This window comes from Mus caroli, chromosome 17 (assembly GCF_900094665.2).
Source record: "Mus caroli chromosome 17, CAROLI_EIJ_v1.1, whole genome shotgun sequence".
In the NCBI taxonomy this organism is placed as follows: domain Eukaryota; kingdom Metazoa; phylum Chordata; class Mammalia; order Rodentia; family Muridae; genus Mus; species Mus caroli.
Window position 1 is genome coordinate 19,455,476 of NC_034586.1, and position 25,694 is coordinate 19,481,169.

Below are 25,694 nucleotides of genomic sequence, written 5' to 3' on the forward strand. Positions count from 1 at the left end.
AAAAAAAAAAAAAAGAAAACACTCTCTCTGCGTAACCACACTGTAAGGCAACCTGTGGGCCTTTACAGACTTTGAGAAGCATAAACAGGATGTGAAGATGAGAACTGATGCACTCCACAGTAGGACACCAGGTACCAATCTGTCTTCTCAGGATGGTGTTGAATATCTGGGTCACATCTTTTTTTGGTGCCACCAGCAACCCACTGCTGTGGAGCTCCTGTGCCAGCTGAGCCACTGATTCTGGGGGTGGGGATGGGGTCCTTGACATTTATTCCACACAGAATTTCCTTCATTGCTTACAGAGATTTTGTCACTTCTGATGAAGCCTTATCTGTCTTTTTGTCTTGCTTTTCCAAAATGGCCAGGTTGTCTTTCAGAATTTTGACAATTTCTGCTGGATTTTTGTGTGATTTACTAAACAAAGGCATTTTTTTTTTTCATGTATAAAAGTCTCTTCTTAGGCCTGGCTTGGTGGTGCACGCCTTTAATCCCAGCACTTGGGAGGCAGAGGCAGGCGGATTTCTGAGTTTGAGGCCAGTCTGGTCTACAGAGTGAGTTCCAGGACAGCCAGGGATATGCACAGAAACCCTGTCTCAAAAAAACAAACAAAAACAAAAACAAAAACAAAGTCTCTTCTTCCAATATGGAATGCTTGGATGTCCCTTGTCTTCCACAAATCTGTTCCAGGGCTTGCAGTTTTCAGTCACTGCTCAGGGCAGTCATGTCTCTCCTTTAGTATGTTGCCCTTGCATGACGAACACATAAGCCTCCAATCTGGAGTCTGCATCTTCCTTTTCTTTTCTTTTCTTTTCTTTCTTTCTTTTTTTTTTTTTCTTCTTGTTTTTTCAAGAGCATCTTCATTTTCCAAGCAGCCACTACAGGTTTAAACTAAACCTTAGCTCCTGATGTTCTTTCTTCTTCACGGCGGCGGATGTTTATCGGAGGAAAGTGCTGCACCACTACGCCCATAAATCTGGTGTTAAAAGCCCATGGCTCAGGAACCCATAGGCCAGAGAGAAGAAAACAATACTGTTAACTCACAGGCCTGGGCTGCTCTCATCATCCCAAGAAGCTTCCCAGTACAGTGGGCAGCCGTTAATGCTGAGACTCAAGTGTGCTCCTCCCTAGCCCCGGACTAAGGCTCGGGGAGCACTGAGGAAGAGGGATGGAAAGAAGGGAGGAGCAGAAGAAGGGGAAAGAGAGCTGCGAAAGGCTGGCTTCTGCACACGGCCACTGCACAGATGAGTTCACTGTAGCTCCACTCATCCGCAAAAGTGCAAGGTCAAGCCAGTGAGAGCAGAGGCACAAGACTATTGTTATTAGTGCTTTAGAAGACACGAGAATGCTCTGAGCCGCATGCTGTCCCCTACCTCCCCAAGCTCCATTGTCAGGCCACCTCTCTGCCTGCCTTCACCAGGCCTGCAGTACCAGGAACATCCAGATTAGATCCCTTTTCCTGCCCCATTCCCCTGCCCACTAAGTCCTCCAGAGCATGCCCAGTTGCCCAACAGACAATACTAACTGGACTAAAGGTGTTACAAAATAAAAACTAATCAATCAATCAATTAAAAGGAGAGGACGCCGGGCGGTGGTGGCGCACGCCTTTAATCCCAGCACTTGGGAGGCAGAGGCAGGCGGATTTCTGAGTTCGAGGCCAGCCTGGTCTACAAAGTGAGTTNGGATTTCTGAGTTCGAGGCCAGCCTGGTCTACAAAGTGAGTTCCAGGACAGCCAGGGCTATACAGAGAAACCCTGTCTCGAAAAACCAAAAATAAATAAATAAATAAAAAAATAAAAGGAGAGGACTTGAAGAAGGAAGGGGTGGCATTTGGAGTGAAGGGAGGAAGAGGTTGAGAGGGTAGGTGATGGAGAGTCGGCTCAGTGGTTAAGAGCACTTGCTGCTCTTCCAGAGGTCCCAGTCTCCATTCACAGCACTCGCATGGTGGCTCACAACAGCCTGAAGCTTCTGTTCTAGGGGATCAAGCAAACACACACACACACACACACACACACACACACACACACACGGCACAGGCACCTCTCCATACCCAATGCACAGACAGACAGGCTGACACCCTAATATACATAAGTAAAAAATAGTTTTAAAAAAACTTCAGGGCTGAAGAGATGGCTCAGCAGGTAAGAGCACTGTGCTCTTGCAGGAGACCTGTGTTCAGTTCACAGCACCCACATGAGGTCTTACAACATCTGTAACTCCAGTTCCAGGGGATCGGATACCCTCTATGGCTTCCACAGGCACCAGACACATACACAGGACACAGACATACTTGCAAGCAAAATACCCATGCATACAATATAAAAAGTATTAAAAGTCATTTAAACAAGAAGCAATGTGAAGTTTTTGGAGTAAATGTATTTTTGATGAAGAAGGCTAAAAAAAAAATAGAAAACTTTTAAAAATATTTAGAGTTTATCTATTTTATTATTTTATGTGTAAGAGTATTTTGCCTGAATGTATGCAAGTGAACCACATACTTGCCTGGTACCTGCAGAGATCAGAAGAGGCTGGCCCATGCTCTGGGATCGCAGTTATAGGTTGGTAGTGAGCCACTGGGTAGGTGCTGGGAACTGAACTCAGTCTTAACTGCTGCCATTTCTCCACTCCAGGAATTTAGGGGCTGGAGTGATAACTCAGCAATTAGGAGCACTGACCTCTCTAACAGAGGTCCTGAGTTCAATTCCCAGCAACTACATAGTGGCTCACAACCGTCTGTAGTGGGATCTGGTGCCCTCTCATATACATAAAACAAGTAAATTTTGTGCTGGGATTAAAGGCGTGCACCACTATGCCCAGCAATTTTTTTAAATCAATGTGCAAAATATAATATTAAAAGAAAAAAGAAGGGAATTTTGCATAGTAAATTAAGATTTTGTCCTAAATTAAAAGATTCTCCCCCAACACACACACACACACACACACAGGAACAGCCAACTATGTGGACCACACTGGCTTCAAACTCAGACTTTAAGAGCCAGAAGCTTTCTAAGATGAGGTGGTTCACGCATGCATCTGAGCCTTGTTCTAAGATGTGGTGGTTCGTGCATGGATGAGAGCTCTGCTCAGTCGTCTTCCGTCCTGACTCATCAACAAGTCAGTCAGAAAGCTGCACCAGAGCCGTAATCTTAAAGATCCTGGAAAGACACCTGTGGGAACTAAGGAGAAGATGCGCTGCATCTGAATCACGCTCACCAGCTGTGATGTGAAGTTGTTAGAGTATGTGAACTTGATCGGAGGCGCAAGGAAAGAACCTGAAAGGACCAGTGCACATGCCTACAAGACACTGAGAATCGCTACAAGAAAAAAAAAAAAAAACCTTGACACAGCAGCTGTGACAGGTAGGGGAGCAAGACCACAGCAGACAACGGAGCATGTTGTTACAGAATGGGGCTCTGCCAGGAGGCTCCAGTTACCAGCAACTGTGCACGTGCAGGGGAGGAGAGCTGGGGCCAAGGAATGCAAACGGGATGGCGATGCTTGGAGTACTGTTAGGGTGATACGCAACAGCCTGGAGCCCTCATGGGTCCTGTCACCAAACATCACCCTGCCCAACCCCACCATCACCCTGACTCTGAGCAGCAACAGAATGTCTGAGATGGAGAGAGGTTCACTTTCTGAACTGAATTTCCTCGAGGTATTTCCATGGTCAGTGCTGCAGCCAGAAGTCATACATGATCTATGTCCCATGCTGCCATGGGAGGCCCTGTGGATGTCCAATGATCAGTGCTGTCACTGGAACCTTGCTCTACTTTCGTGATCCATGTTGCCACCGGAGAGGAGACCAGGTTAATGTCCACGATGCAGACGGAAGCCCATGCTGCCATCCATGGGCAAGGGAGCTTCTTATGCCCTGGCAGCCATGACTGCAGTCTCATAGCTGAGAAAGAGAGGGATTAAAAGATTCTGCGACAGGCCGGGCATGGTGGCGCACGCCTTTAATCCCAGCACTCGGGAGGCAGAGGCAGGTGGATTTCTGAGTTCGAGGCCAGCCTGGTCTACAAAGTGAGTTCCAGGACAGCCAGGGCTACACAGAGAAACCCTGTCTCAAAAGAAACAAAAGAAAGAAAGAAAGAAAGAAAGAAAGAAAGAAAGAAAGAAAGAAAGAAAGAAAGAAAGAAAGAAAGAAAGAAAGAAAGGATTTTCTGATAGGGATGCTGAAGTAAGTGTATGTAGCTCTTCGCGGTTAACGGCTGATAACTGGGGTAGGCAGGGAAGGACTCCGTTGTCTTTAAGATTCTGGCCACTGGGAGTTTGACCATGCTTCATTGAGTATATTAGCAACACAAACCCGACTTGGTATGGGGTTGTGTTTTTTGGTTTTGTGTGTGTGTGGAAGGATGGGCCTAGAAGGAATGGGAGTGAGTTGATTGAGCTACATTGTATGCATTTTCCAAATAATTAATGAAAAATACTATGTTAGGGAGAAACACCTTGTGGTGAGGTTTCAAGACATGGGATCATTTCCAAATGAGCATCCCCAAGAGACTTGTTGACTTACACAGTCCTTCTGAGATTGCGAAATATAATTTCCTTCAGTAGTGAGCCAGGAGAGGAGGTTGAAGTCACTATTGCAGATGTCTAAGTCAACTATTTGGGGGTGGGGGTGGGGTTCAAGACATCAAGACAGGGTTTCTCTGTATAGCCCTGGCTGTCCTGGAACTCACTTTGTAGACCAGGCTAGCCTCAAACTCAGAAATCCACCTGCCTCTGCCTCCCAAGTGCTGGGATTAAAGGCGTGTACCACCCTGCCCGGCCTAAGTCAACTATTTTAATAAATTGACTTAATCATTTTTTTTAAGCCAGAGGATCAAGGACCTTGCTGCGAGATTTCTTTGAGATGTAGTAACATCAGAGCTACACCCATGAAGCCTCATCATCATGACTGCCAAAATGAGCTGAAAAATGAAGACACTAATGAAAATGCCAAACTACAGGGCATACAGCCCATGAGGCCTCAGCCCTCCACAAGAGCTATAGGCAGTAAAACTGGGAGCAGGAGAGACAGGCCTCCCCAAGGAAGAGCACAGCAGCTAGTTCTCCAGTGCCAGTCGGCCCTGAAAACACATTCAAGTAACATTATACAGACTCAGCAGGTTATATTTAGGACGATATATATGCATCTATAAATAAATATATGCACATATATGTATATGTTCAAATACAATACATATACATATGCAATAACAATTGATTAAAAAAAAAGAGGCCATGAATTTGAAGGAGAGGAGGGAGGGTATATGGGAGTGTTTGGAACTAGGAAAGGGAAGGGAGAAATATTGTAATTAAAATACAATTTCAGAAATAATAAATAAATAAAAGATATATAGATAAATGACAGATGATAGATAACTAAATAGCTGATAGATGATGGATAGAAGATAGATAGATAGAAGCCCTTTGTTAAGCATAGACTTGGAGACAGATTTACAAGACAGGCCTCAGACAGGTGCAGATTTAGACTCATGGACAGGGGATGGAAGGCACAGCAGCATGAAGTAGAGAATTCAAACCTGGACTCACTCATGGTTGAAAAAAACACCAAGGGAGAAGAGCGTTGATTTCCTTCCTTAATGAGACACTGATGCATTTGTGCCTCGGAGTGAACAACTAATGCATTTTATCCATGCAGTGGCCCTGTTAGTGCAAGCAAGCATGCAGCCTTTCTAGAGGAAGTATACCTCCGGGTATACTTTGAAAGTCCAAGCCAGTCAGTTACCTGAAAGGAATGCTATAAGGTAAGAGGACCAACACTGAGGTCGTTATCTGCTGTTTGGAGCAGAGAACAATTAGACTTACGGTATGTTTATGAAGCGGTTGACTTTGGTGTGAACAATACTGGACCAAGCTTCATTGTAAGAGCATGGTTTCTCGTTAGCTAGAATCGAAATGTGTTGCAGTAATAAGGGTCAAAGGTCTTTGTGGCTTCTGATTTTTGGTTCCAGTTGGAATTTAATGTTTTGGGGGAGATATGACCACAGGAGAATATCACTGGGCAGTGATGGCACACGCCTTTGATCCCAGCACTCAGGAGGTAGAGGCAGGATTTCTGTGAGTTCAAGGCCAGCCTGGTCTACAGAGTTCCAGGACTGCCAGGGCTAAACAAAGACACCCTGTCTTAAAGTAAAAGAAAGGGAATCTCAAAGTAGCTCTGTCTATCCATGTTCCGTGTGCATCCATGTTACATGCACACATCCCAACTGTGTGTGTAGCAGTTGGCTCGGGAGGGCACTGTGCTCTGCCCAGCTAGGTCCATCCTTTGGTTGTGGGTCTGCATCTTAGTGTGTTCTCCAGTACCTTGAAGACATTATTTGTGTTTGGGAGAGTGTATGCATGTGTATTTGCATGTGACTGTACATGTGTGCATGTAGAGGCCCAAATTTGACATTAAATGTCTTCCCTGGTCACCCTTCACTTTATTTGTCAAAGCAAGGTCTCTCAATTAAAGCCAGAGCTCACGGACTCAGCTAGTCTCAGCAGCCAGCTTGCTATGAAATTGCCTCTGAAGTAAATGGATGACAGGCAGCTCCCACACTCCATTCCCGATGCTGGGGACTCTAACCTCCAATTCTCTCTCTTGTGCATCTAGTGCTTTATTCATTTGGGTCATCTCTCAGCTTCCTTTCATGAATTCTAGGAAGCAAAGTCAACTTCTTCAGCTTGTCAGGAAAGCATTTTACCAATTTAGCCTTCTCCTCAGGCCTTCAAAACATTTTTTAAAAAGATTTATTTATTATTATCTGTAAGTACACTGTAGCTGTCTTCAGACGCACCAGAAGAGGGAGTCAGATCTCATTATGGATGGTTGTGAGCCACCATGTGGTTGCTGGAATTTGAACTCAAGGGCTCTTAACCGCTGAGCCATCTCTCCAGCCCCTCATCAAAACTTTTACATCAGTCTGGTCAATAAATACATCCTAGGATCTATGACTGAGGCTATAACTTCACCTCTCCTCAGGGACTCCGATTCTTTCAGCAGGTCCCAGGCCTCAGCAGCTCTCCATGACCCTCCGTCCTTTGGCACCAGCACAGGTGGATAACTCTTTCGAATTTACAAGCCCCAGATCCCTGGGGTACAGCTTTGCCCACCAGACAACCACAGCTCTGGCGCACTGACCCCAAGGAAACAGAACAGAACCAGAGTGACTGGAGAGATCAGGAAAAGAATCAGGGTGAAGATACAGGGAGCCTGAGGATAGAGTCAAAGCAAGTGCACATAGCCTGAGTAAGGGGGCAAAGTAAACTCTAGAATGTTCTTTGAAAGAGGCGAGGACTTGAGGCTTCAGGGCTCCAAGACAGTCTCTTTGCTGTTGTACAGAACTAACCAGTTTTCTTGGAGCAAAATAACTTTTCCAGGAGGCTGGAAACTACTGACCTCACAACACTCCTCCCTCACCTTTTAAGACTCCTGTAACCTCATAACAGCTGGGTCCCCCATTCCTTTTAAAACCAATCCCCCACCCCCTCCTCACCCAAGCCTGCTGCTTCCCTGCGGTGCACAGTGACTGACATCTTATTCTTGCTGCCCCAGATCCATCACGCTCACAAGAAATGAAAGGCTTTCTCTGACTACCCTTTTAAAACGATTGACTCTTTACGTACATGAGTGTTTCGCTTGCAAGTGTACCACACACCTACAGAGGTCAGAAAAGGGCATCAGATCCCCTGGGACTGGAGTTACCGCCATTCCGATGCTGGGAAACAAAACAGAATCCTCTGCAAGTCTAGAGAGCACTTCTCCAGCCACTCCAATCCCATTTTGTTCTCTTCCTGAGTCAGGCTTAGTTCCCAGCCCCTCCCCCCATTATGGTAAAAAGCAAATGTGTGAGTTAAAGTGAATTAATTTGATGAAGTTGTGGAGATAAAGAACACTTTAGAGCCCATTGTGGTGGCACAGACCTTTAATCCCAGCACTCCAGAGGCAGAGGCCAGACTATCTCTGTTATGAGACCATCCTGGTCTTAAAACACTGAAGGCGAAAAATAATAGAGTTTGTAATTGGATATGAAACAGCAAAGCTGACAGACTCGGAAGCATGCGGCTCTACAGAAAAGCCAGTAACTACAGTCTCAGTCAGGCTCTGATCCTAACTGATGAGGGCTGTGAGGGACTCACACACCTTTCACACACTCTCCTAGCTCACGTAACAGACTCAGTGGTGGGTAAAATGGCTTCTCAGAAATCCTTGAGGTTCCAGCAGAGACCATCCAGTAGCCAAGGAACTAGAGAGGTGAGGACAGCTGCAAATTGGTGGCTGTCCCCTGGTTGTCAGACTACCCCTGGCACCTGTGCTTCCCTGAAACTGCAGTTACATTGTCTCCACAATACAAGAAACTAAACCACAAGGACATTCAACCTACATACCTTCAATATATATAATACTGACCATTCAATATATGCTGAATACATATTTCAATATTATATTTTGAGATATATATAATATCGAAATATCATATATATCACAAAAGTTCCTAATGCTTCTGCAGTCCTCCCCTTTTGTGGACCTAACAATGAAAGATCTGGTCCACCATGGTTTGAGATGAAAATAAGGGCACATTGCCCAATAAATATTCCACCTACCTCATATTCATAAAACCCCTCATTGGAAGCGGTCTGTTAGCCCCCCCCCCCCACACACACACCTTGGGGTAGTCAGTCCTCCGTTAGGCCTCTTCCCCACCTTGGGGAGTCTACTTAACCTCTCTTCAGAGTGCTTTGCTATCTCATTTTTTTTTTTAAGATGTATTTAGTTTATGTATATGAGTACACTGTAGTTCTGTCTTCAGACACATTAAAAGAGGGCATTGGATCCCATTACAGATGGTTGTGAGCCACCAAGTGGTTGCTGGGAATTGAACTCAGAACCTCTGGAAGAGCAGCCTTAACCACTGAGCCATCTCTCTATCCCAAACTTGGTTCTTTTGCCTTACTAAGTAAACTACTCAAGCTGTCTATGCATTCATTCCTAAATACAGATTCCTGGCCCCCTCCCCAGAATGAGGATTCAGGGCAAGGGAACAAGATCTTTATTCTTGAATACCCATGAGATGCTGGATAGTGGTGGTGCACACCTTTAATCCCAGCACTCAGTAGGAAGAGGCCCCGGATCTCTGAGTTCGAGGCCAGCCTGGTCTACAGTATGAGTTTAAGGACAGCCAGGGCTATACAGAGAAACCCTGTCTTGGAAAAAAAAAATTCCCATGAGGTTCTGCATAGAAGCAGGTCCTGAATCTATGAGGAAGTTGGTTTGAAGGAAGCTACCTCAGATTTTTTTCACTGCTCACCGTGTCTCATTGGGCACCCTGGGAGGGCTAGGACAGCAATCATTGGGTCTATGGCTACTTCAGTTGGTGACAAAGACAGGAATCATAAGATCCCTTCCAAATGAATCGGGCAATCCTGAGTTCAGGGTGATGACCCTAGGCTGTGTTCTGGGATGAGGGTGATGTAAAAGGAGATCAGCAGGGCCAAACATGGAGAAATTACATTCACATCAACACTGTTGTCAGCCAAGACTTGACGCACAACCTAGAGGAGGTGGCAGTGCTTGGCCTAAGTCCCTACCCTGTGGTAGTGACTGTGAAGGGACATGGAGAGAGTAGATTATGGTAAGAAGATTCGGGAACATTCAGCGGCTAAAGGAGCCGCTGGGGTTCAATGTCCTGGTCCTGTTTAACGCATCTGTCAGGGAACAGTCACCATCCCACTGTGATCAGTAGGACTAGTTGTGGAGAATCAGAGGAGTGGGGATTCCCAGAAAGCCAGTTAGCTCAGCAGAAGGCAGCACATAACCCTGGTTTGAGGAGCAATTCTGGTTTGAGGAGCTGCAATTCTGCTGGGTTTCCAGTTCTAGTAGCTACAGCAGGCACACCCCTCTCGGCGATGGAGAGGGTGCATACCGCCCCCTGGCGGTCACCCTCACTATGGCCACGGCTCCCTGCACCCTAACAGAAAGCAGACTCAGCAACACTGGAGGCGTCCCCGGGCTTCTACTAGGAATCTCTCAGCTCTATGCACGTGGGATGAGGGACGCGGAGCACAGATGGTGAGGCTCCGCGGCGTTTCACGACCCTACACTAGGCCCCGCTGCGGGAGACTCCGTCTTCCTTTTATATAGGAAGTCCACAAGGAAGGGCCAGGTTTCAGTAAGAAAAGACCGCTCCAGCCACTAGGGGTAGGAAAGGCAGCAGGAGAGGCAACAGCTGCTCTGAGGCTTGATTGAGCTCGCAGTGACAATCACAGCTTCGGGTTTTGGATGTCGTTTTCGGGGGACTGGTGACTCGAGGGTCAGAGTTGGGGGCAGGGCAGTCCAGCCACTTGGGCCCAATGGGCTGGGGGGAATCTGACTCAGCTTTGACACTGCCCTCCGCAAAGCGCCAGAAATGGGTGCCCTTGAAAAAGTAAGTGTCACCTGTAAGGGAGGAGACGCCTCAGAGTCTTGGTCTAGACTTGCCCCAAAGCCAATGTTCCTTTTTTCATTCCAACTCCCAGGATGCCCACCCCCCCCCCCCCCATCTGCCATCCCCTCGGCTTCATCTCCCCCCCCCCTCCTTTTTCTCTCCCAGGGATCACAATTTGCAAACGACTCTCCACACCTGTGTTGCTGATGGTGACATCATCTGGGGCAAAGGGCGCCCCCTCCCAGAGACTCAAGGGACGTGGGTAGCCAGGGTCTGGGCGGGCGGCCACCTCGTCATACCGCCAGTACTTTTGGCCTCGGATCAGGTATGTCTTGCCATTGTGAGGCCATGAGAACACAGCATCCACGTCTTCTCCTGGGGGCAGCCCAAACTCTACCAGTGGCCGCGCTGCACCCTCAAGCTGTCGTTCCTGGAACACCCAGAACTGCGGGCCTGGAAGAAGGCATATTGGTAAGGGGACAGGGAGAGCTCCCTAGACCTGCCCTATCCAGTACCCATGACCCTTACCCACCGCTGAAGAGGATGATTCGGCCATCTAGGGGTCGGGCATAGGCAGCCTGGATGACTTTCACGTGGGTTGGCAGCCCCTCCCAAAAGCGGTGCAACCCAGCAGGGCGGGGTGATACCAGCTGTCCTGAGGGTTGGAGGCGCCAAAACCATGGGCCTGTAGGGGAAGAAAGTATAAGGGATGGAGATGGTAAGGGATCTTTTCCCCTCCCTAATGTCCCTCTGTCTGACCCAGTGAGTGGCTGGGCAAGGGGCTGCATCTTCCTGTCCCATAAGATATATGCAGGGGGACTCTATATATCAAATTACCATATATATGATGACCATTTTATGGCTTGCCTGGGATACCCCACCTCCACCCCCAGCAATCCCACCTCTCAGGTAACTTTGTAGCCTAGGTATGTCACCAGAAGTATGCAGATCCAAAGGCCATCCAAAGTGGCTTACCTTTGAAGAGGAAAATTTCCCCTCGGATGTTGGCAACGGCATCAAAGTTGCCCTCACAGCGGTCAGGCACAGGTGTGGAGGGGCTGGGGAGGACAGGGGAGTAAGCAGGAGGCGGGGCTCCCTGTGCCTTGCTCTTGACTACTGTCCAGCAGGGGAAGGATGCTTCCCACCGATGCCTCTCATGTGCCTGTGTGGATCGTGCATGGTGCACGTGCATCTGTATGTGTGTGAGTCAAAGGTTGACAAAACCCATCTTCCTCCATTGTTGTTCACCTTGTGCAGTCCTGGCTATCCTGGAACTTGTAGGCCAGGCAGATCTTGAACTCACAGAGATCTGCCTGCCTCGGCCTCCCTGAGTGATGAGATTACGGACCCACACCTCTGGCTTGCCCATGGGTCATCTTTCCAGTCTTTCTTTTTAAAACTGTGTTTGTGTCTGCCACCTGTATGTGGGCGTGAGAGGGTCACAAGTGTCAGATGCTCCAGCGCTGGAGTTACAGGTGGTTGTGGCCTCTTGAAATAGGTCCTCCACTAGAGCAGCAAGTGCTCTTAAACACTGAACCATCGCTCCAGCACTTCCAGCCCCTTTTAATGGAGGACATTGAGCAAGGGAGCTGGCCACACACTTACCTGTCAGGGGGCATGGCTGGAGCCTGGGGAGGACACACTTACCTGTCAGGGGGCATGGCTGGAAGCTGGGTAGGTCACACACTTACCTGTCAGGGGGCATGGCTGGAGGCTGGGGAGGCGGAACCAGGGGTTTCCTTGTGGGCCTGGCATTTGGATTTTGGGACACTCTCCCTATGGGAAAAGTCAGACCGATATGGGTTCCCTGGATCTGCTGTATGGGCCACAAGGAAGCCACACCTGGGGCTGGCTCAGGGTATCCCCTTCCCCCTACCATAGAGCTGCTGTAGTCCGTCACGGTCATCCTGGGGCAAACGGTATGTGGCAGGGTCACCCACCGGGCCCTGGTAGAAGGGCCGCATAATAGAGTTGGGTGCAGAAGAGTGGCCAAGGCCTAGGGCGTGGCCAAATTCATGAACTGCTACTGCAAATAGGTCGATTCCGTTATCATCTGGAAAGAGAGGACCAAGGGCTGAAGCTGAGGCCACCCCACATTGGGAAGAGAACACGAGGATTTAACCCAGTGGTCAAGGGGAAGGAAAACTCAGGAGGCCCTGGAGTGGGATCTCCCTCTGCTCCACCCATCCCTTCCTGAATGGTACCATCGGTCCCACATTCCTGCAACCACTGAATATTTGAATCTTCAACCACTGAGTCAGTGAATACTTTTGAGTAGCGACATTGGGATATGGGATGAAAGAAACCCAAAAGAAAGACAGAAGGGGTCCCCCTCACCCTGGAAGGAAACGGTGCATACAGAAACTTAGGGGCAGGAAATTGGGGTATCCGGTACTTGGAGCATCCTTGCCCAATTTCAACCTGTGGTTAGAAACTCTCACTCTAGCTGGGGGTGGGGTAGGGTGGGGTAGGGTATGGTGCACATCTTTAGTCCCAGCACTGAGGAAGCAGAGGCAGGCAGACCTCTGAGTTTCAAGGCCAGCCTGGTCCACAGAGCAAGTTCTAGGACAACAAGGTCTACACAGAGAAATCCTGCCTTAGCAAAGAAAACAAACAAACAACAACAACAACCCCACTCTGCTGGGTGTGTGGTGTACACCTTCAATTTCACCATTCACAAGGCAGGGCAGAGGCAGGCAAGTCTGAGTTTGAGGCCAGCCTGGTCCACATAGTGAATTAAAATCTAGACAGGACTACATAGAGAGACTGTGTCTCAAGACCAACAGACAGACATTCCAACCCCTACCCTCCCACCATCTCCAGCCCAGGGTCTCTTTCATTCCATTCCCTCCTGTCCCTGGATCCGCATTTCCAGGTCAGTTCTCAGACCTCACCACTCCCTTCTCCACCTTTTCTTCCTCCCCAGGGCCCTTGCCCCTCCCACTCGAAGCTCTCTTAATGGTGGGACCAGACAGAGCTCAGAGCTCCCACTAGCAAGCACTCTCAGACCACAGCCCGCAGCTCTACTGCTCTGGCGCCCTGTCTCACTCCCAGCCTCTTCCCACCGCAGCACTTCTTCTCTGGGGACACCACCCTGGTCAGAACAGAGCCTCTTCAGACTTGGTTTCATCGATCTCTGACTTCATTGCATAAGGCCTGCTCGGAAGGGACTGAGTCAGGGGACCACTCCACTTGGCCCAGGTTTCTGAATGTCAGGTCCGCCTCCTTGTTTCTAACCAGTTTAATGAAAGTGAGGTTATTGGGACTCACTGATAAACTGAAGAGCATTTGCCCTCAGCTGCCGAGTCTATAAGCAAAATAACAGGGAAAAAAATGTTTTTGTTTTTCTTTTCTTTTCTTTAAAGCCTGGGTCTCATTGTGTAGCCCTGGCTAGACTTTAATTCACTATTCAGACCAGTCAGGCCTTGACCGTGATGTAATCCTCCTGCCTCTGCCTCCTAAGCACAGGTACCACTGGTATGAGCCACTCTACTCGGCATATTGTAAGAACAGCTAATGCTAGGCTTCTGTACATCTTAGACCTCCATCTTTTATCATTTCAAAGCGGGAAGAATCAGCAAAGTCAGCAGGGGAGCTGGGATGGATGCTCTCCGTGCCCAGGCTCTGCCCCTGGCTTTCTTTTCGACAGGTCACATCTTCAGGTGAACCTGTTTGAACTTCCATGTTGGCTACAGGTCAGCTTACTGTTGTGAGTCCTTTTACTGAGAAATCAGAGGAAGTTCGGTGTCTCAACAGGGGTGCTCTCTTTTCCCCTTCCTTATCTCACCTCTCTTGGGGCAACTTGGGGCTTCCGGGCCAGGAGTCCCTTCCTGGTCTTTCTCACACCATGCAGACACCCTGAGAGCCCTGGTGGACAATGCTCAGGTCCCTGTCACCACCTGCCTTTCTTGTCTTTGATCTAGCAGATGGTTCTTTTGATCTCTCAACCTGTATTCTAGGTTCATAACCCTTCAACGATGGGACCCAGACTCAGTCCCGACGTCCATGTGACACATGCTGGCAAGTGTCCTTCTTATTTCCTCAGGACAGGCAGAGCTGGGATGTGGCTTAGTTGGTGGAGTGTTTGATCCCCAGGAATTGAAGGTAACCCTTAGCTCACAGATGTAGTAGCTTAGCTGTCTTTGGCTACTTTGTGGGTTCTTCTTCTTCTACCCCTTCTCCACCCCTTTTCTTCCACCCTTTCAAGCCCCTAACACTAGATAAGAGAGAAGAAGGGATAAAGAGGAAGGAAAGAGATCCCTGAATAAAGTCAGGGGTTGGAGAGGGGCGATGTCCTTACAGACGGCTGCCTGCTGAGTAAGGACAGCAAGTTCCTCAGGGCAAGCTTGATCTTCGCTGTCAGGATACCTAATTTCTTCTTGTTGTTGTTTCTTCTTTTTACATAACTACTTAACAAACCACAACCACCAACCAACCAACCCACCCACCCACCATCACCAACCCTCTGAAAAGTCCCCAGAATTCCAAACATCATACAATCCCAGAAACTATCTGGTGCACAAGACCAGTGTGCTAGAGCAGGAGGCAAACCATGGTGAACTGCTGTGGACAGTCTGAAGCAGCCCCATAAAACGGAAACATGTTCTTATATTATTTCTGTGTTTTTCTTTTTTAAAAAAATTTCAAAATTGTCACCACACAGAGATCTGCCTGCCAAATGCTGGGAGTAAAAGTTTGCATCACCCGTGCACTCTCTTTCTCTATATGCCTCCACATCCATCCTTCTTTCATCAGACTCAGTGGTAGATGCTTAAACACAATATCCTGAAACACTCTTTGGACCTGGCTGCGAGGATTCTAGCCACACTAGGTTCTGCCCTTGCTTCTTGGCCATTCAGTGATCACAGCCTCCACTTTCTCGATTCTTCTCACACGAAATTCTACTTTGGGATCCTCACATCCATGGAGATGTGATTTACAGGCGCAGAAAGGTCACTTGTCCCCACATAACCAAATCCTAGCCAGTTAATATTTGTTTGTGGTGTAGCAATGTCTAACTACTTCCTGTTTTCTCCCTACCTCCATTGTTTTAGGTTTAGGGTATTTTTCTAGACAGTGTCTCTTTCTTGGTGGCCCAGAACTCTCGAGATTGCTCACTGTCTGGTCACCTGTATAGATCACCCTGCCTTTGCCTTCAGTGCCACTACTTCTTAACTTTGAGGCTCTCCATTGCTCTTTTCTTGACTTTCAAATTCTCCCATTTCTTCTGGGCAGCCTTGCTGATCCCTGTCCCCAGACCAGTGTGCACAAGTAAGAAGGAAACAAGCCACCGGACACTCTCCTTACTTCATCTCTAGCTGAGGAAACAGTGCAAGAAGGCAATGTCATCTGCACTTATCGCAGTGGCGGAAGCTGAACTGAGTCAGCTTCGAAGCTGACCTATTTGCACTGGAGATGTGTGTGGCTCAGTAACAGAGCACTTGCCAGGTCTGCATAGCCTGCATCCCGAGCCTCACAGTGTTGCTGGATACTACTTCCTTACAGCAAGTGCTCCACAGAACCTGGGCACCAGACCTAGCTGTCTCCTCCCCGTCCTCCTACCCCAACACAGCACACGACCGACTGGACAGAACTGAGAAGAGCTGGCCCACACCCTTGCTCAGCTGTATCATTTCTCTCTCCTGCTACCCTTGCCCTGAGAAATTACTTGCTTAAGAATTTCTATCTGGGGCTGGTGAGATGGCTCAATGGGTAAGAGCACCCGACTGTTCTTCCAAAGGTCCAGAGTTCAAATCCCAGCAACCACATGGTGGCTCACAACCATCCGCAACGAGATCTGGCGCCCTCTTCTGGAATGTCTGAAGACAGCTACAGCGTACTTACATATAATAAATAAATAAATCTTAAAAAAAAAAAAAAAAGAATTTCTATCTGGCAAGGAGGCAGAGACATGTGGATCTCTGAGTTCAAGCCTAGTCTGGTCTCAGAGAGTAGAACAGCCAGGGCTAGGTAGAGAAACCCTGTCTCAAGGGAGGGAGAGGAAGGGAGAGGGAGGGAGAGGGAGGGAGGAAAGAAGGGAGGGAGGGAGGAAGGAAGGAAGGAAGGAAGGAAGGAAGGAAGGAAGGAAGGAAGGAAGGAATTTTTCTGTCTGGAAACAAAAAATACAAGAGGGAAAATGGGGGTTCAGTGCAGGAATCAGAGAGGACAAGGGAAGAAAATAATTTCCAACTGAACCTCAACTTCTGGGAAACCTGAGCAGGGACAGAACTAGGAGTCCAAGTTCTGCATGTGTGTCTGGGTGAGAGTGTTGGCAAATAAAGTTACACAAAGTTATGAGCTGCCATGTGGGTGCTAGGAATTGAACCCAGGTCCTATAAAAGAGAAGCCAGTGTTCTTAACCTCTGCACCACCTCACCAGCCCCAGGGATGCAGGTTCTAAAGAGGATGTTTACGCTCTGTGCTACCTGCACTTTCTGCCCACCTACTGCTTCCTCCCTACGACCCTATCTAATAGTATCAATCTTGTAGGATGCTGAGCTGAACCTGGACCATCTCATCCTCCCTGGCACCAGGCGATCTAGAGATCACAATCTGGGCCTGCTCCAACCTCCCTCAGATCTAGCCCTCCGCCATCACCCCCATATTCTCTTCCCTAGACTCTTTGTCTACTCCCACCACTTTGCCTCTCTCCACTCCATCTCCTCATGCATCCAGGACCATTTCTAGGATGCAGTTGTGTCCTCAGTGCTCTCCAAAACCTGTTGTTTTAAATTCTGCTTACTTCCCAAAACCTTTTCCAACATAGGGTCCACTCATGTGTGACGTCCCCACTGAGGACACAACTTTCTAGCCATGGATGTCACAGACAGTGTCCCCCCTCAGTGGCTCCTCCCACCTGACTACATGGCACTCCACTCACTGGCTTGTGTGCTTTCCCTGAGTGTCCCTGTACCTTTGTACTTGAGATGAATAAGACTTGGTCCATCTGGCCGGTGGTATCTGGTACTCAGCATTTTTTGTTCTGTCCTGTTTGAGACAGGATCATTCTCTGTAGCCTAGGCTAGCCCTCATCCTACTATGTAGCCCTCACACTTGCTACAAACCTGATTTAGCCTTCCACATACTAGGATTACAGGTGCACACTCTACACACCTGCTTGGAACCCTGTGTTTTAAAATAAAAATGTTTGTCTTGAGTTGAGTCTGGCTATAGATCTTCAGCTGGTCTCAATCTCACAATCCTCCTGCCTCATCTTTTCAAGTACTGTGATTGCAGGCATGTGCCATTACCCTTGGTCCCACTGCATCTGGCACTTGGTCACTTGGTGTGTATTTGAGCAGAAAGAGACACCACCACCCTATCCAAGAGCACTAGACTGCTGCCTCTTCAGGACACTTAAGCTGAGAACTTTCTGTTGTGATTTCTGGCAACTGTCTCTGTGTGCACAGTAAGTACCAGTCAAGCTTCTGCCTCAACTGATGGGCAGGGAGATGCTGGAATGTTTCACACCAGCCCAGCTTTGAGGCAGGCACTTGAAAGGCCTCTATAGTGGTAATTTTAAGTTGATTTGGTTGTGCCTCCGTGGACTGGCCAAACACTAGTCCAGATGTTGCTGTGAAGGTGTCTCAGACTTGACTGCCATCTACTTTCAGTGGAGCAAGTCACCCCAGTGTAGACGGACCAAATCCAAAAAGGCTCTGACAGCAGATACTCAGGGATCTAGGAGGGAAGGAATTCTGTCTCAAGACTGAAGCAAAAATCTGTCTGAGTTTTCATTCTGCCTTACAAAATTTGGCCATAACCCCCATGAGCCAATTCCTTAAAGTAAATCTCTTTCTGGATAGCCTAGAATAAACAGTGAATGCAAAGCCAGCCTGGGCTACAATAATGAGACCAGGTCTCAAAAATACTCTTTTAAAAAAATCCCCCCCCCCCACCATCCCCCGGGGTAGGGTGGGGAATGCAGAGGAGGCTAGGAACTGGAGAGGTGGCTTAGTAGTTAGCACTGGCTGCTCTTCCAGGTTCAATTTCCAGCACCCACATGGTCACACTCCTAGGTGATACCAGTTCCATATCCCCTTATGGCTTCCACAGAACCAGGCAATGCACATGGTACACAGACACACTTACAGACGAAACATCCATACACATACCATTAATAAGTTTTTTTTTTAAGTTGTTGCTTGTTTATTTATTGGGGGTGTAGACTCTCACTGTGTAACCCTGACTGGGCTCACTATGTAGACCAGGCTAACCAGCCACCTGACTCTGTCTCCTGAGTGCTGGGACTAAAGCTATCTATTACCATGCTGAGCTGTGTGTGCGTGTGTGTGTGCATGTCCACATGGGGCTGAACCCATACATGCTATACAAGCAGAATCCCCCTGTAGTCTACCCTTCCCACTCCTCTGGGGATCCCTGACCAACCAACACAGCTTCCATCAATTAATTAATTCAGACCTCATTCTTCAGCACAGACAGATCTGAAGAGGCAGCCCCTCTGAAAATGGAAAGTTTTACCTGTTGACCCAAAAGTCCAGGTCTCTTCATCATCAAAGTGCGTGTCTCCAGAGATAGGGTGCTCCCCAGGGAAGAAGGCGTGAGCCAACGTGCCACCAGCCCCATCAAAGGGGTAACTGTCCTGGTGGTAGGCCCGGGCAAAATGGATAATGATGTCAGGCTCCTCCTGAGAATTCACCTCCTGGAATGTAAGGCCTGACTCAGCAGCCCAGACAGCCAAGGCATAGCTTAGTAGGGTCCGAACAATCTGCGGGCTCAACTGGGATTTCTGAGAGAAGGACCGGATACTGAGGAGAGAGAAGGAGAGCCAGTGGCTGTGGAGGAAATGGCCAGCCAGGCAAAGTGTAGTCACCAGGCCAAGGGAGGGACAGACCAAGGCCTACCTCCATGTCAGGGTGCGTTTCTTCCACACACTGCCACTCAGAGAATAGCGACGTCGGCGTCTGACCAGCCCAGCTGCACCCAGGACATCAGGCAGGGAGCACCTGGGCTTGCGCATGGTCTTTATTGTCATTGGGTCTGCGGGAGACAGGAAGGCAAGGTGAACAACTGGACAGTCTGGAAGGGTGGTACTAACCAACCAAGAAATCGACCCAACAGTAAAGACCACTGGCTACTCTTCTTGAAGATCCAAGTTTGCATCTCAGCACTCATACGGTGGCTCACGATGGTCTCTAACTTCAGTTTCAGGGGACGGGACACCCTCTTCTGACCGCCATGATGCACAGACCAAATACCCAAATATAAAAGATAACAGTAAATAAATCTTTAAGAAAGAAGTTGGGGGGCTGGAGAGATGGCTCAGCGGTTAAGAGCACTGACTGCTCTTCCACCGGTCCTGAGTTCAGTTCTCAGCAACCACATGGTGGCTCACAAACATCTGTAATGGGATCCGATGCCCTCTTCTGGCATTTCCGAAGACAATGACAGAGTATTCACATACATAAGATAAATAAATAAATCTTTTTTTTTAATTAAAACAAAACAAAACAAAAACAAAAAAAAACAAAAAACAAGAAAGAAGTTGGGTACAGCTTCACGACCTGATTTGGAACCTAGATAGTCACTGTGAAAGGTGGCTCAAGCCAGTCACACTCTCTACTAGGCCATGAGTGGACTGGCCACTATCCGAGGCACTTAGAGGCTTAAGCAGGGTCTCTTGTACCAGTTCACTAGACTCAATGGGTGGATGCTGGAGAAAGGTGAAATGGATTGTACACGGATGTATGTGGGGTACACTTGTGCACCTGTGAGTGTGGAGGCCAGAGCTCAGCCTTGGCTGTCATGCCTTAAGGGCTGCCGTTAGTTTGGGGTTGAGACAGGATCTCTTACTTGGTCCAGAGCTCCCCACTAGGTTAGACTGGGCAGTGAGCCCTGAGGATCTGTCTCTGTCTCCCCAGATACAGTTGGGATTACAAGCGTGCCATCAGGTCCCTTTCTAGCTGGGTTCTAGAGATCAAACTCAAGCCCTCACGCTTGCAAGGCCAGGACTTTACTACCAACTCGGCCACCTCCCCTTTCCTTTTTTTTTTTTTTTTTTTTTTTGCTTGTTTGTTTGTTTTGTTTTTCGAGACAGGGTTTCTCTTTATAGCCCTGGCTGTCCTGGAAGCCACTTTGTAGACCAGGCTGGCCTCAAACTCAGAAATCCGTCTGTCTGCCTGTGCCTCCCAAGTGCTGGGATTAAAGGTGTGCACCACCACTGCCCAGCTTTCCCCCTTCCTTTTAAGGCCAGAGCTCCACTAAGCTGGCTTCTCCCCTAAAAGCTGTCCATCACTTTTTTTTCTTCCTGGTTACTCTGTGTAGACCATGGTGTCCTGGAACTCACTCTGAAGATCAGCCTGCCTCTGCCTTCTGAGTGCTGGGATTAAAGAGTATGCCACCACCACCCTACCTGGTTTAAGTCTTCATGGGATGTTGATCAAAGTCTAAAGACCAGCAGGAGTCTTAGTCCCCAGTAGATAACCATCCATTATTCAAATCAGCGCTATCTATAAACCCCTTTTCTAGCACCACCCATTTTCAGAAATCATTTCTTCAAACGAGGTCAAACCACATCTCACGGGTAGCAATAACAAACAATAACTCAGAATACAGTGATCTCAGACTCTCTTCTAGGCTGTTTGAGAATGAACGGGCAGGGGGACGTTCTTTTCCTTGTAGCTACTGAAGATTCTCCAAGCTCCCTCTGCCTTCTTAGTTAACTCCAGAGGGGAGCCCTCAGAATACTCCCTGAGCTCGGCTACTGCCACATCCCCACCCTGTCTCCCCTGCACCACATGCAGCAAATGAAGGAAGTTTAAGACCAAACCAGAGCTGAGCACGAAGGCCTGGCAACTGTATCCCATCTACTCAATGGGGCTAAAGCAGGAGGACCACATGTTCAAGGCCAGCCTAAGCAACAGAGTGGAATGCTCACCCTCACAATAAAAACTAACAACAATCTTCCTGTCCTGACCGCCATCGGAGAGCAGCAGCCATGGCCCTGCACTACCCCATGGCCGTGGACCTCAACAAGGGCCACAAGGTGACCTGTGTTAGCAAGACGAGACACAGCAGGCACCACAGGCACCTCACCAAGCACACCAAGTTCGAGCGGGACATGATCCGGGAGGTGTGCGGCTTCACGCCCTACAAGCGGTGAGCCATGGAGTTGGTCAAAGTGTCCAAGGACAAGCGCGCACTCAAGTTCATCAAGAAGACGGTGAGCATGAAAGATCCTGACAGAATGTAAAAGGTCACAGAAGCCCTGAAATTGGCAAAATAGATTTCACTGTCAGCAGAACTAGCTTCACTGATTTAGAAAAATAGAGGTGCACAATGCTCTGGCCGCTCCTTGAACCCGTGTGTCTGCCAATGTTCTGACCTTTCCTTGAACCCAGGTGTGTGCCCACTGATGAAGCCCATTGCCAGGTGTTTGTGATATTGGTTGATGGGATAGAGTCGGAAAATCTCCCCAGCAACCACAGCCCGGCCAATCTGGAGTTGCTGCACCTGCACCAGACTCTTTCCTTGTACCCCTCCCATACCCATTTCTTGAGAATAGATATTGTTTAGATCTGGAAATCCCCTACTCCCTTCTTCTCCTTTCCCCCGTGAGGGCCTATAAAAACTGGGACCCCTTTTCCCTCGGGGTCGACTCCTCTACCCCTGCGTGGGATATGAGTCGTCCCCAGAGCTCTGGCTTTCCTTGAATAAAGCCTCAAGTGGTTTGCATCAAGCTTGGTCCCTCGTGAGTTCTTGGGGGTCTGCTATTATCCCAAGACTTAAGTAAGGGTTTCTCTTCTGAGGTCTTTCAAGCATGCACATACACGCCAAGAGAAAGTGGGAGGAGCTGAGCAACGTGTTGGCAGCCATGAGGAAGACGGCGGCCAAGAAGAATTGATGAACCCTCCCCCCAATAAAAGATCATTTCTACAGTTTTAAAAAAAAAAACAAAAACTAAAAACAAACCCTGCACCCTGCAACTCAGATGAAGTTGCTCTCCACCTTTGAGCCCCCCTTGCCTGGTTTCTTTGGAACAAACCTCTTCCCAGGTCACCTGACCAAGTTCTTGCCTAAGCCCCTCTTGAGATTTAGGCACCCCACCCCCTTTCACTCCAGGCAGATGAACTTGTGCCTTGTGCCTGTCACAGTTCTTCTGCAGCTACTGAGATGTTTTCCTGTGGCTGTGTCCTCCTATTTGTGATCGCAGTTTATAAGCTCATGGGACATATTTCAGAGAGGCCTGCTCAGCTGGACACAGTAGTACAGACCTGGGATTCCAGCTCAGGCTGAGGCAGGTGGGTATAGAGTGTTAGGCTAATCTGTGCTACTTAGGAAGACTGTCAACAAAAACAAAATGGCCGTTTACCTTAATCAGACTAGTAGCTCTTAGCATCTAGCTCTTACATCTCATCTGATGTAATTTTGCATATTGATGTTTTTTCTTTATTTCGAATGGGGATCCAGATTTGTTTGGTCCCTGCTGCACTGGAGCCTGACAAAGCCTGGCCAGTGAGATTCCAAGGTCTGGGCTGGAACCTGAGACCAACATTTTTTATTTTATTTTTTTTTGGTTTTTCGAGACAGGGTTTCTCTGTGTAGCCTTGGCTGTCCTGGAACTCACTTTGTAGACCAGGCTGGCCTGGAACTCAGAAATCCNCCTGCCTCTGCCTCCCGAGTGCTGGGATTAAAGGCGTGCGCCACCACGCCCGGCTGAGACCAACATCTTTAACCTCTTGAAATTTAGGCACTCCCTGCGGTTTAAAGACTCCGGGCCATGCTGGGCAGTAGTGGCGCACGCACGCCTTTAATCCCAGCACTCCGGAGGCAGAGGCAGGTGGATTTCTGAGTTCGAGGCCAGCCTGGTCTACAAAGTGAGTTTCAGGACAGCCAGGGCTATACAGAGAAACCCTGTCTTGGAAAAAAAAAAAAGACTCCGGGCCAATCATAGAGGCAGGCTTGTCCCGCGGCGTGGTGGGCTACTTACCCATTTGTCCAGTCTCAGGTAGTCCCGCAAATCTCTGCATGACTTTGATTGCATCCTGCAGTTTCTCAAGACTCTGCATCTGGGCGTGGACAGGATCCGCTGGTGGCAGGTAGCCATAGCGAGTCAGCCATTCCTAGGTCATAGGATAGGATTGATGAAACTCTAAAAGGATGGGGCTTTCCCTATTTGAAAGTCCTGCCCTTCAGGGTAGCCAGAACCTCAGCTCCTAGCCCTGAATGATAGAACCTATCTCCCTTATACACACAATCATGGCCCCTATCCCCCAGCCCTGAGTTTGCCACCTTTATAGAACCAGCAGATGAGGCCCCAGCTTCCCATTTTAGCTCCTTTTCAAACTTCTGAATCCCAGCCACCAAACCTCCTGATAGAGACAGTATTCCAGGGCTCCAAGAGCCCACCCTCAGTCACTCTTCAGAACATTTGAAGCCAACCCCCTCTTCCCTTCAGACCAGAAGTCCGCCCTCCCCTTTCTTTTTACAGGTTCTGTGTGATCCCAGTTGCCGGTGGACCCCAGCTCACCACGCCCATGCTCACGACCTTCGCATCGGGATTCTGAGCGCGCACTGGCAGCAGCAGAACCAACAGAAGCGCCAGCAACGGGAGACCGAAAGCCGGCAGCCTCAGGATGCGTTCAGCTTGGACGGACCGCGGAGGCACGCGAAGAGGCCCTGACTCCCGCCGCCGTGGAAGTCTCGAGGAGGTCAGGGCCCCGGTGCGGATCCAGGGAGCCGACACAGGGTAGTAGAGACGGGCAGGAGAGATCTGGGATCCTGGGAGGCACATCACGGGCTGAACGGCGATAATCGAGGGTCCAGGTGGCGCTGGGGAGTGGGAGTCCTGAGAGCGTGGAGAAGGCTCAGGAGGGGACAGAGGTCCGGCAAAGAGGTCCCCTACTCCTGTCTCCTCCAGGTCCAGCCTGGGCGAGGCGCCAACTGCCCAATATGTTAGTGGGAGCCTGGATGAGGCGGGGCTCACCCAGAGAAGCGTTAAGGGCGCGGTAGGGGAAGTAGCCCAATCTTCCAACGTCAGTGTCCAAGAGGAGGGTCAGGGGCTCTCCCTGTTCCCCACCGGCACGCAGGGACTCTCCTATGAGCTTAAGGGCCAGCTACAGTGGGGCAAGCCGGCTGACAAGTCCTCTACTCCGCCGTCTCAGTCTAAAAGTTTCTGTTCCCAGATCCATGCTCTGTCGCAGGGCTCTCTTCTGCTTCCTCAGGACCGCGGGCCGGGGGCGGGGTGGCCGGAGCTCCCCTCCCCCACGCATCCTGCCGCCCTGCCGGGGGGACCCCAGGCTGCCGGCCCTCTGAGCTCCGTAGCTTCCTTTCGCCGCGGGATCCTAGCCTGGCCCAGCTGTGCGCAGTATGGTTGCCCCGAACCATTGTTCCAACCCACCCAGATGTATGAGCCTCTGTTTTGAGCACAGAGCTCTGGCACCTCTAGACTCTAAATTCAGATCCTGTTCCCATCTCAAAGTCCCCCCACCTCTCCCCGGACTAAGTTTAGGTTTTTTTTTTTTGGGGGGGGTAGCGTTTGGGGAAGTGTTTGTTTGGTTTTGGGTTTTTTTGTTTTGTTTTGTTTTCTTTGTGTGTGTGTGTGTGTGTGTGTGTGTGTGTGTGTGTGTGTTTTTCGAGACAGGGTTTCTCTGTTTAACCCTGGCTGGAACTCACTTTGTAGGCCAGGCTGGCCTCGAACTCAGAGATCCGCCTGCCTCTGCCTCCCCAGTGCTGGGATTAAAGGCGTGCACCACCACGCCCGGCCAGACTAAGCTTTTTAAATCCAAAATCTGCACGCCAGGAGAAAAGCAAATGAAAAAAAAAAAAAAAGGCAATCACTGAGGAAAAGTTGAGGACCCGCAGAGCCTCCTCTCCAGCTCGAGAAACGCAGAGTAGGAGATCCGATTTAGGTGAAGAACGGTTGAGAGCACTCAGGAGTAATCAGGCTTCAGGCTGCGGGTCAGAATGGAAGGAAAGTGGTGAATGGAATGTGTTGACTGCTCGGTGCCTAGAGCCGCAGGAGGAGCTCCATTTGCATCTTAGACAAAATAAATCGTGGGCAGGATGTAGAAGCTGCAGATGTAACTTGGTATCCTGTATTCTTCTGCAGAGCTGTGGACAAATACCGCAGTCTGGGTGACTTAATACAAAAATTCATTTTCTCACAGTCCTGGAAGGTCCAGGAGCCAGCACTCGGTTTCTCCTGAGACCTCTAGGCCACCTCTCTTCACATGGTCATATCTGGTTCATGACACCCCTGGTATGTCTTCCCCAGACCTTGAAGTAAACACATTCCCAAGCAATGAGAATTAGAGATTC

The 25,694-nt window shown here is 49.1% G+C and overlaps 1 protein-coding gene and 2 pseudogenes across 1 annotated transcript; 1 reads left to right on the top strand and 2 right to left on the bottom strand.

The window, feature by feature from the left end:
* Positions 1-428, bottom strand: part of LOC110283959 — a 1,752-nt pseudogene extending 1,324 nt beyond the window's left edge.
* Positions 429-10,157: 9,729 nt separating this feature from the next.
* Positions 10,158-24,168, bottom strand: Mmp25 (matrix metallopeptidase 25). Its single transcript, XM_021149881.1, has 10 exons — positions 23,905-24,168; positions 23,365-23,497; positions 19,280-19,415; positions 18,897-19,183; positions 12,292-12,468; positions 12,107-12,191; positions 11,391-11,473; positions 10,948-11,100; positions 10,611-10,868; positions 10,158-10,426 (listed from the first exon to the last, which is right to left on the bottom strand). Exons 1-10 carry the CDS (start codon positions 24,166-24,168, stop codon positions 10,158-10,160), a joined length of 1,845 nt encoding a protein of 614 aa, XP_021005540.1.
* LOC110284193 lies at positions 21,373-22,278 on the top strand (annotated as a pseudogene).
* Positions 24,169-25,694: the final 1,526 nt, after the last annotated feature.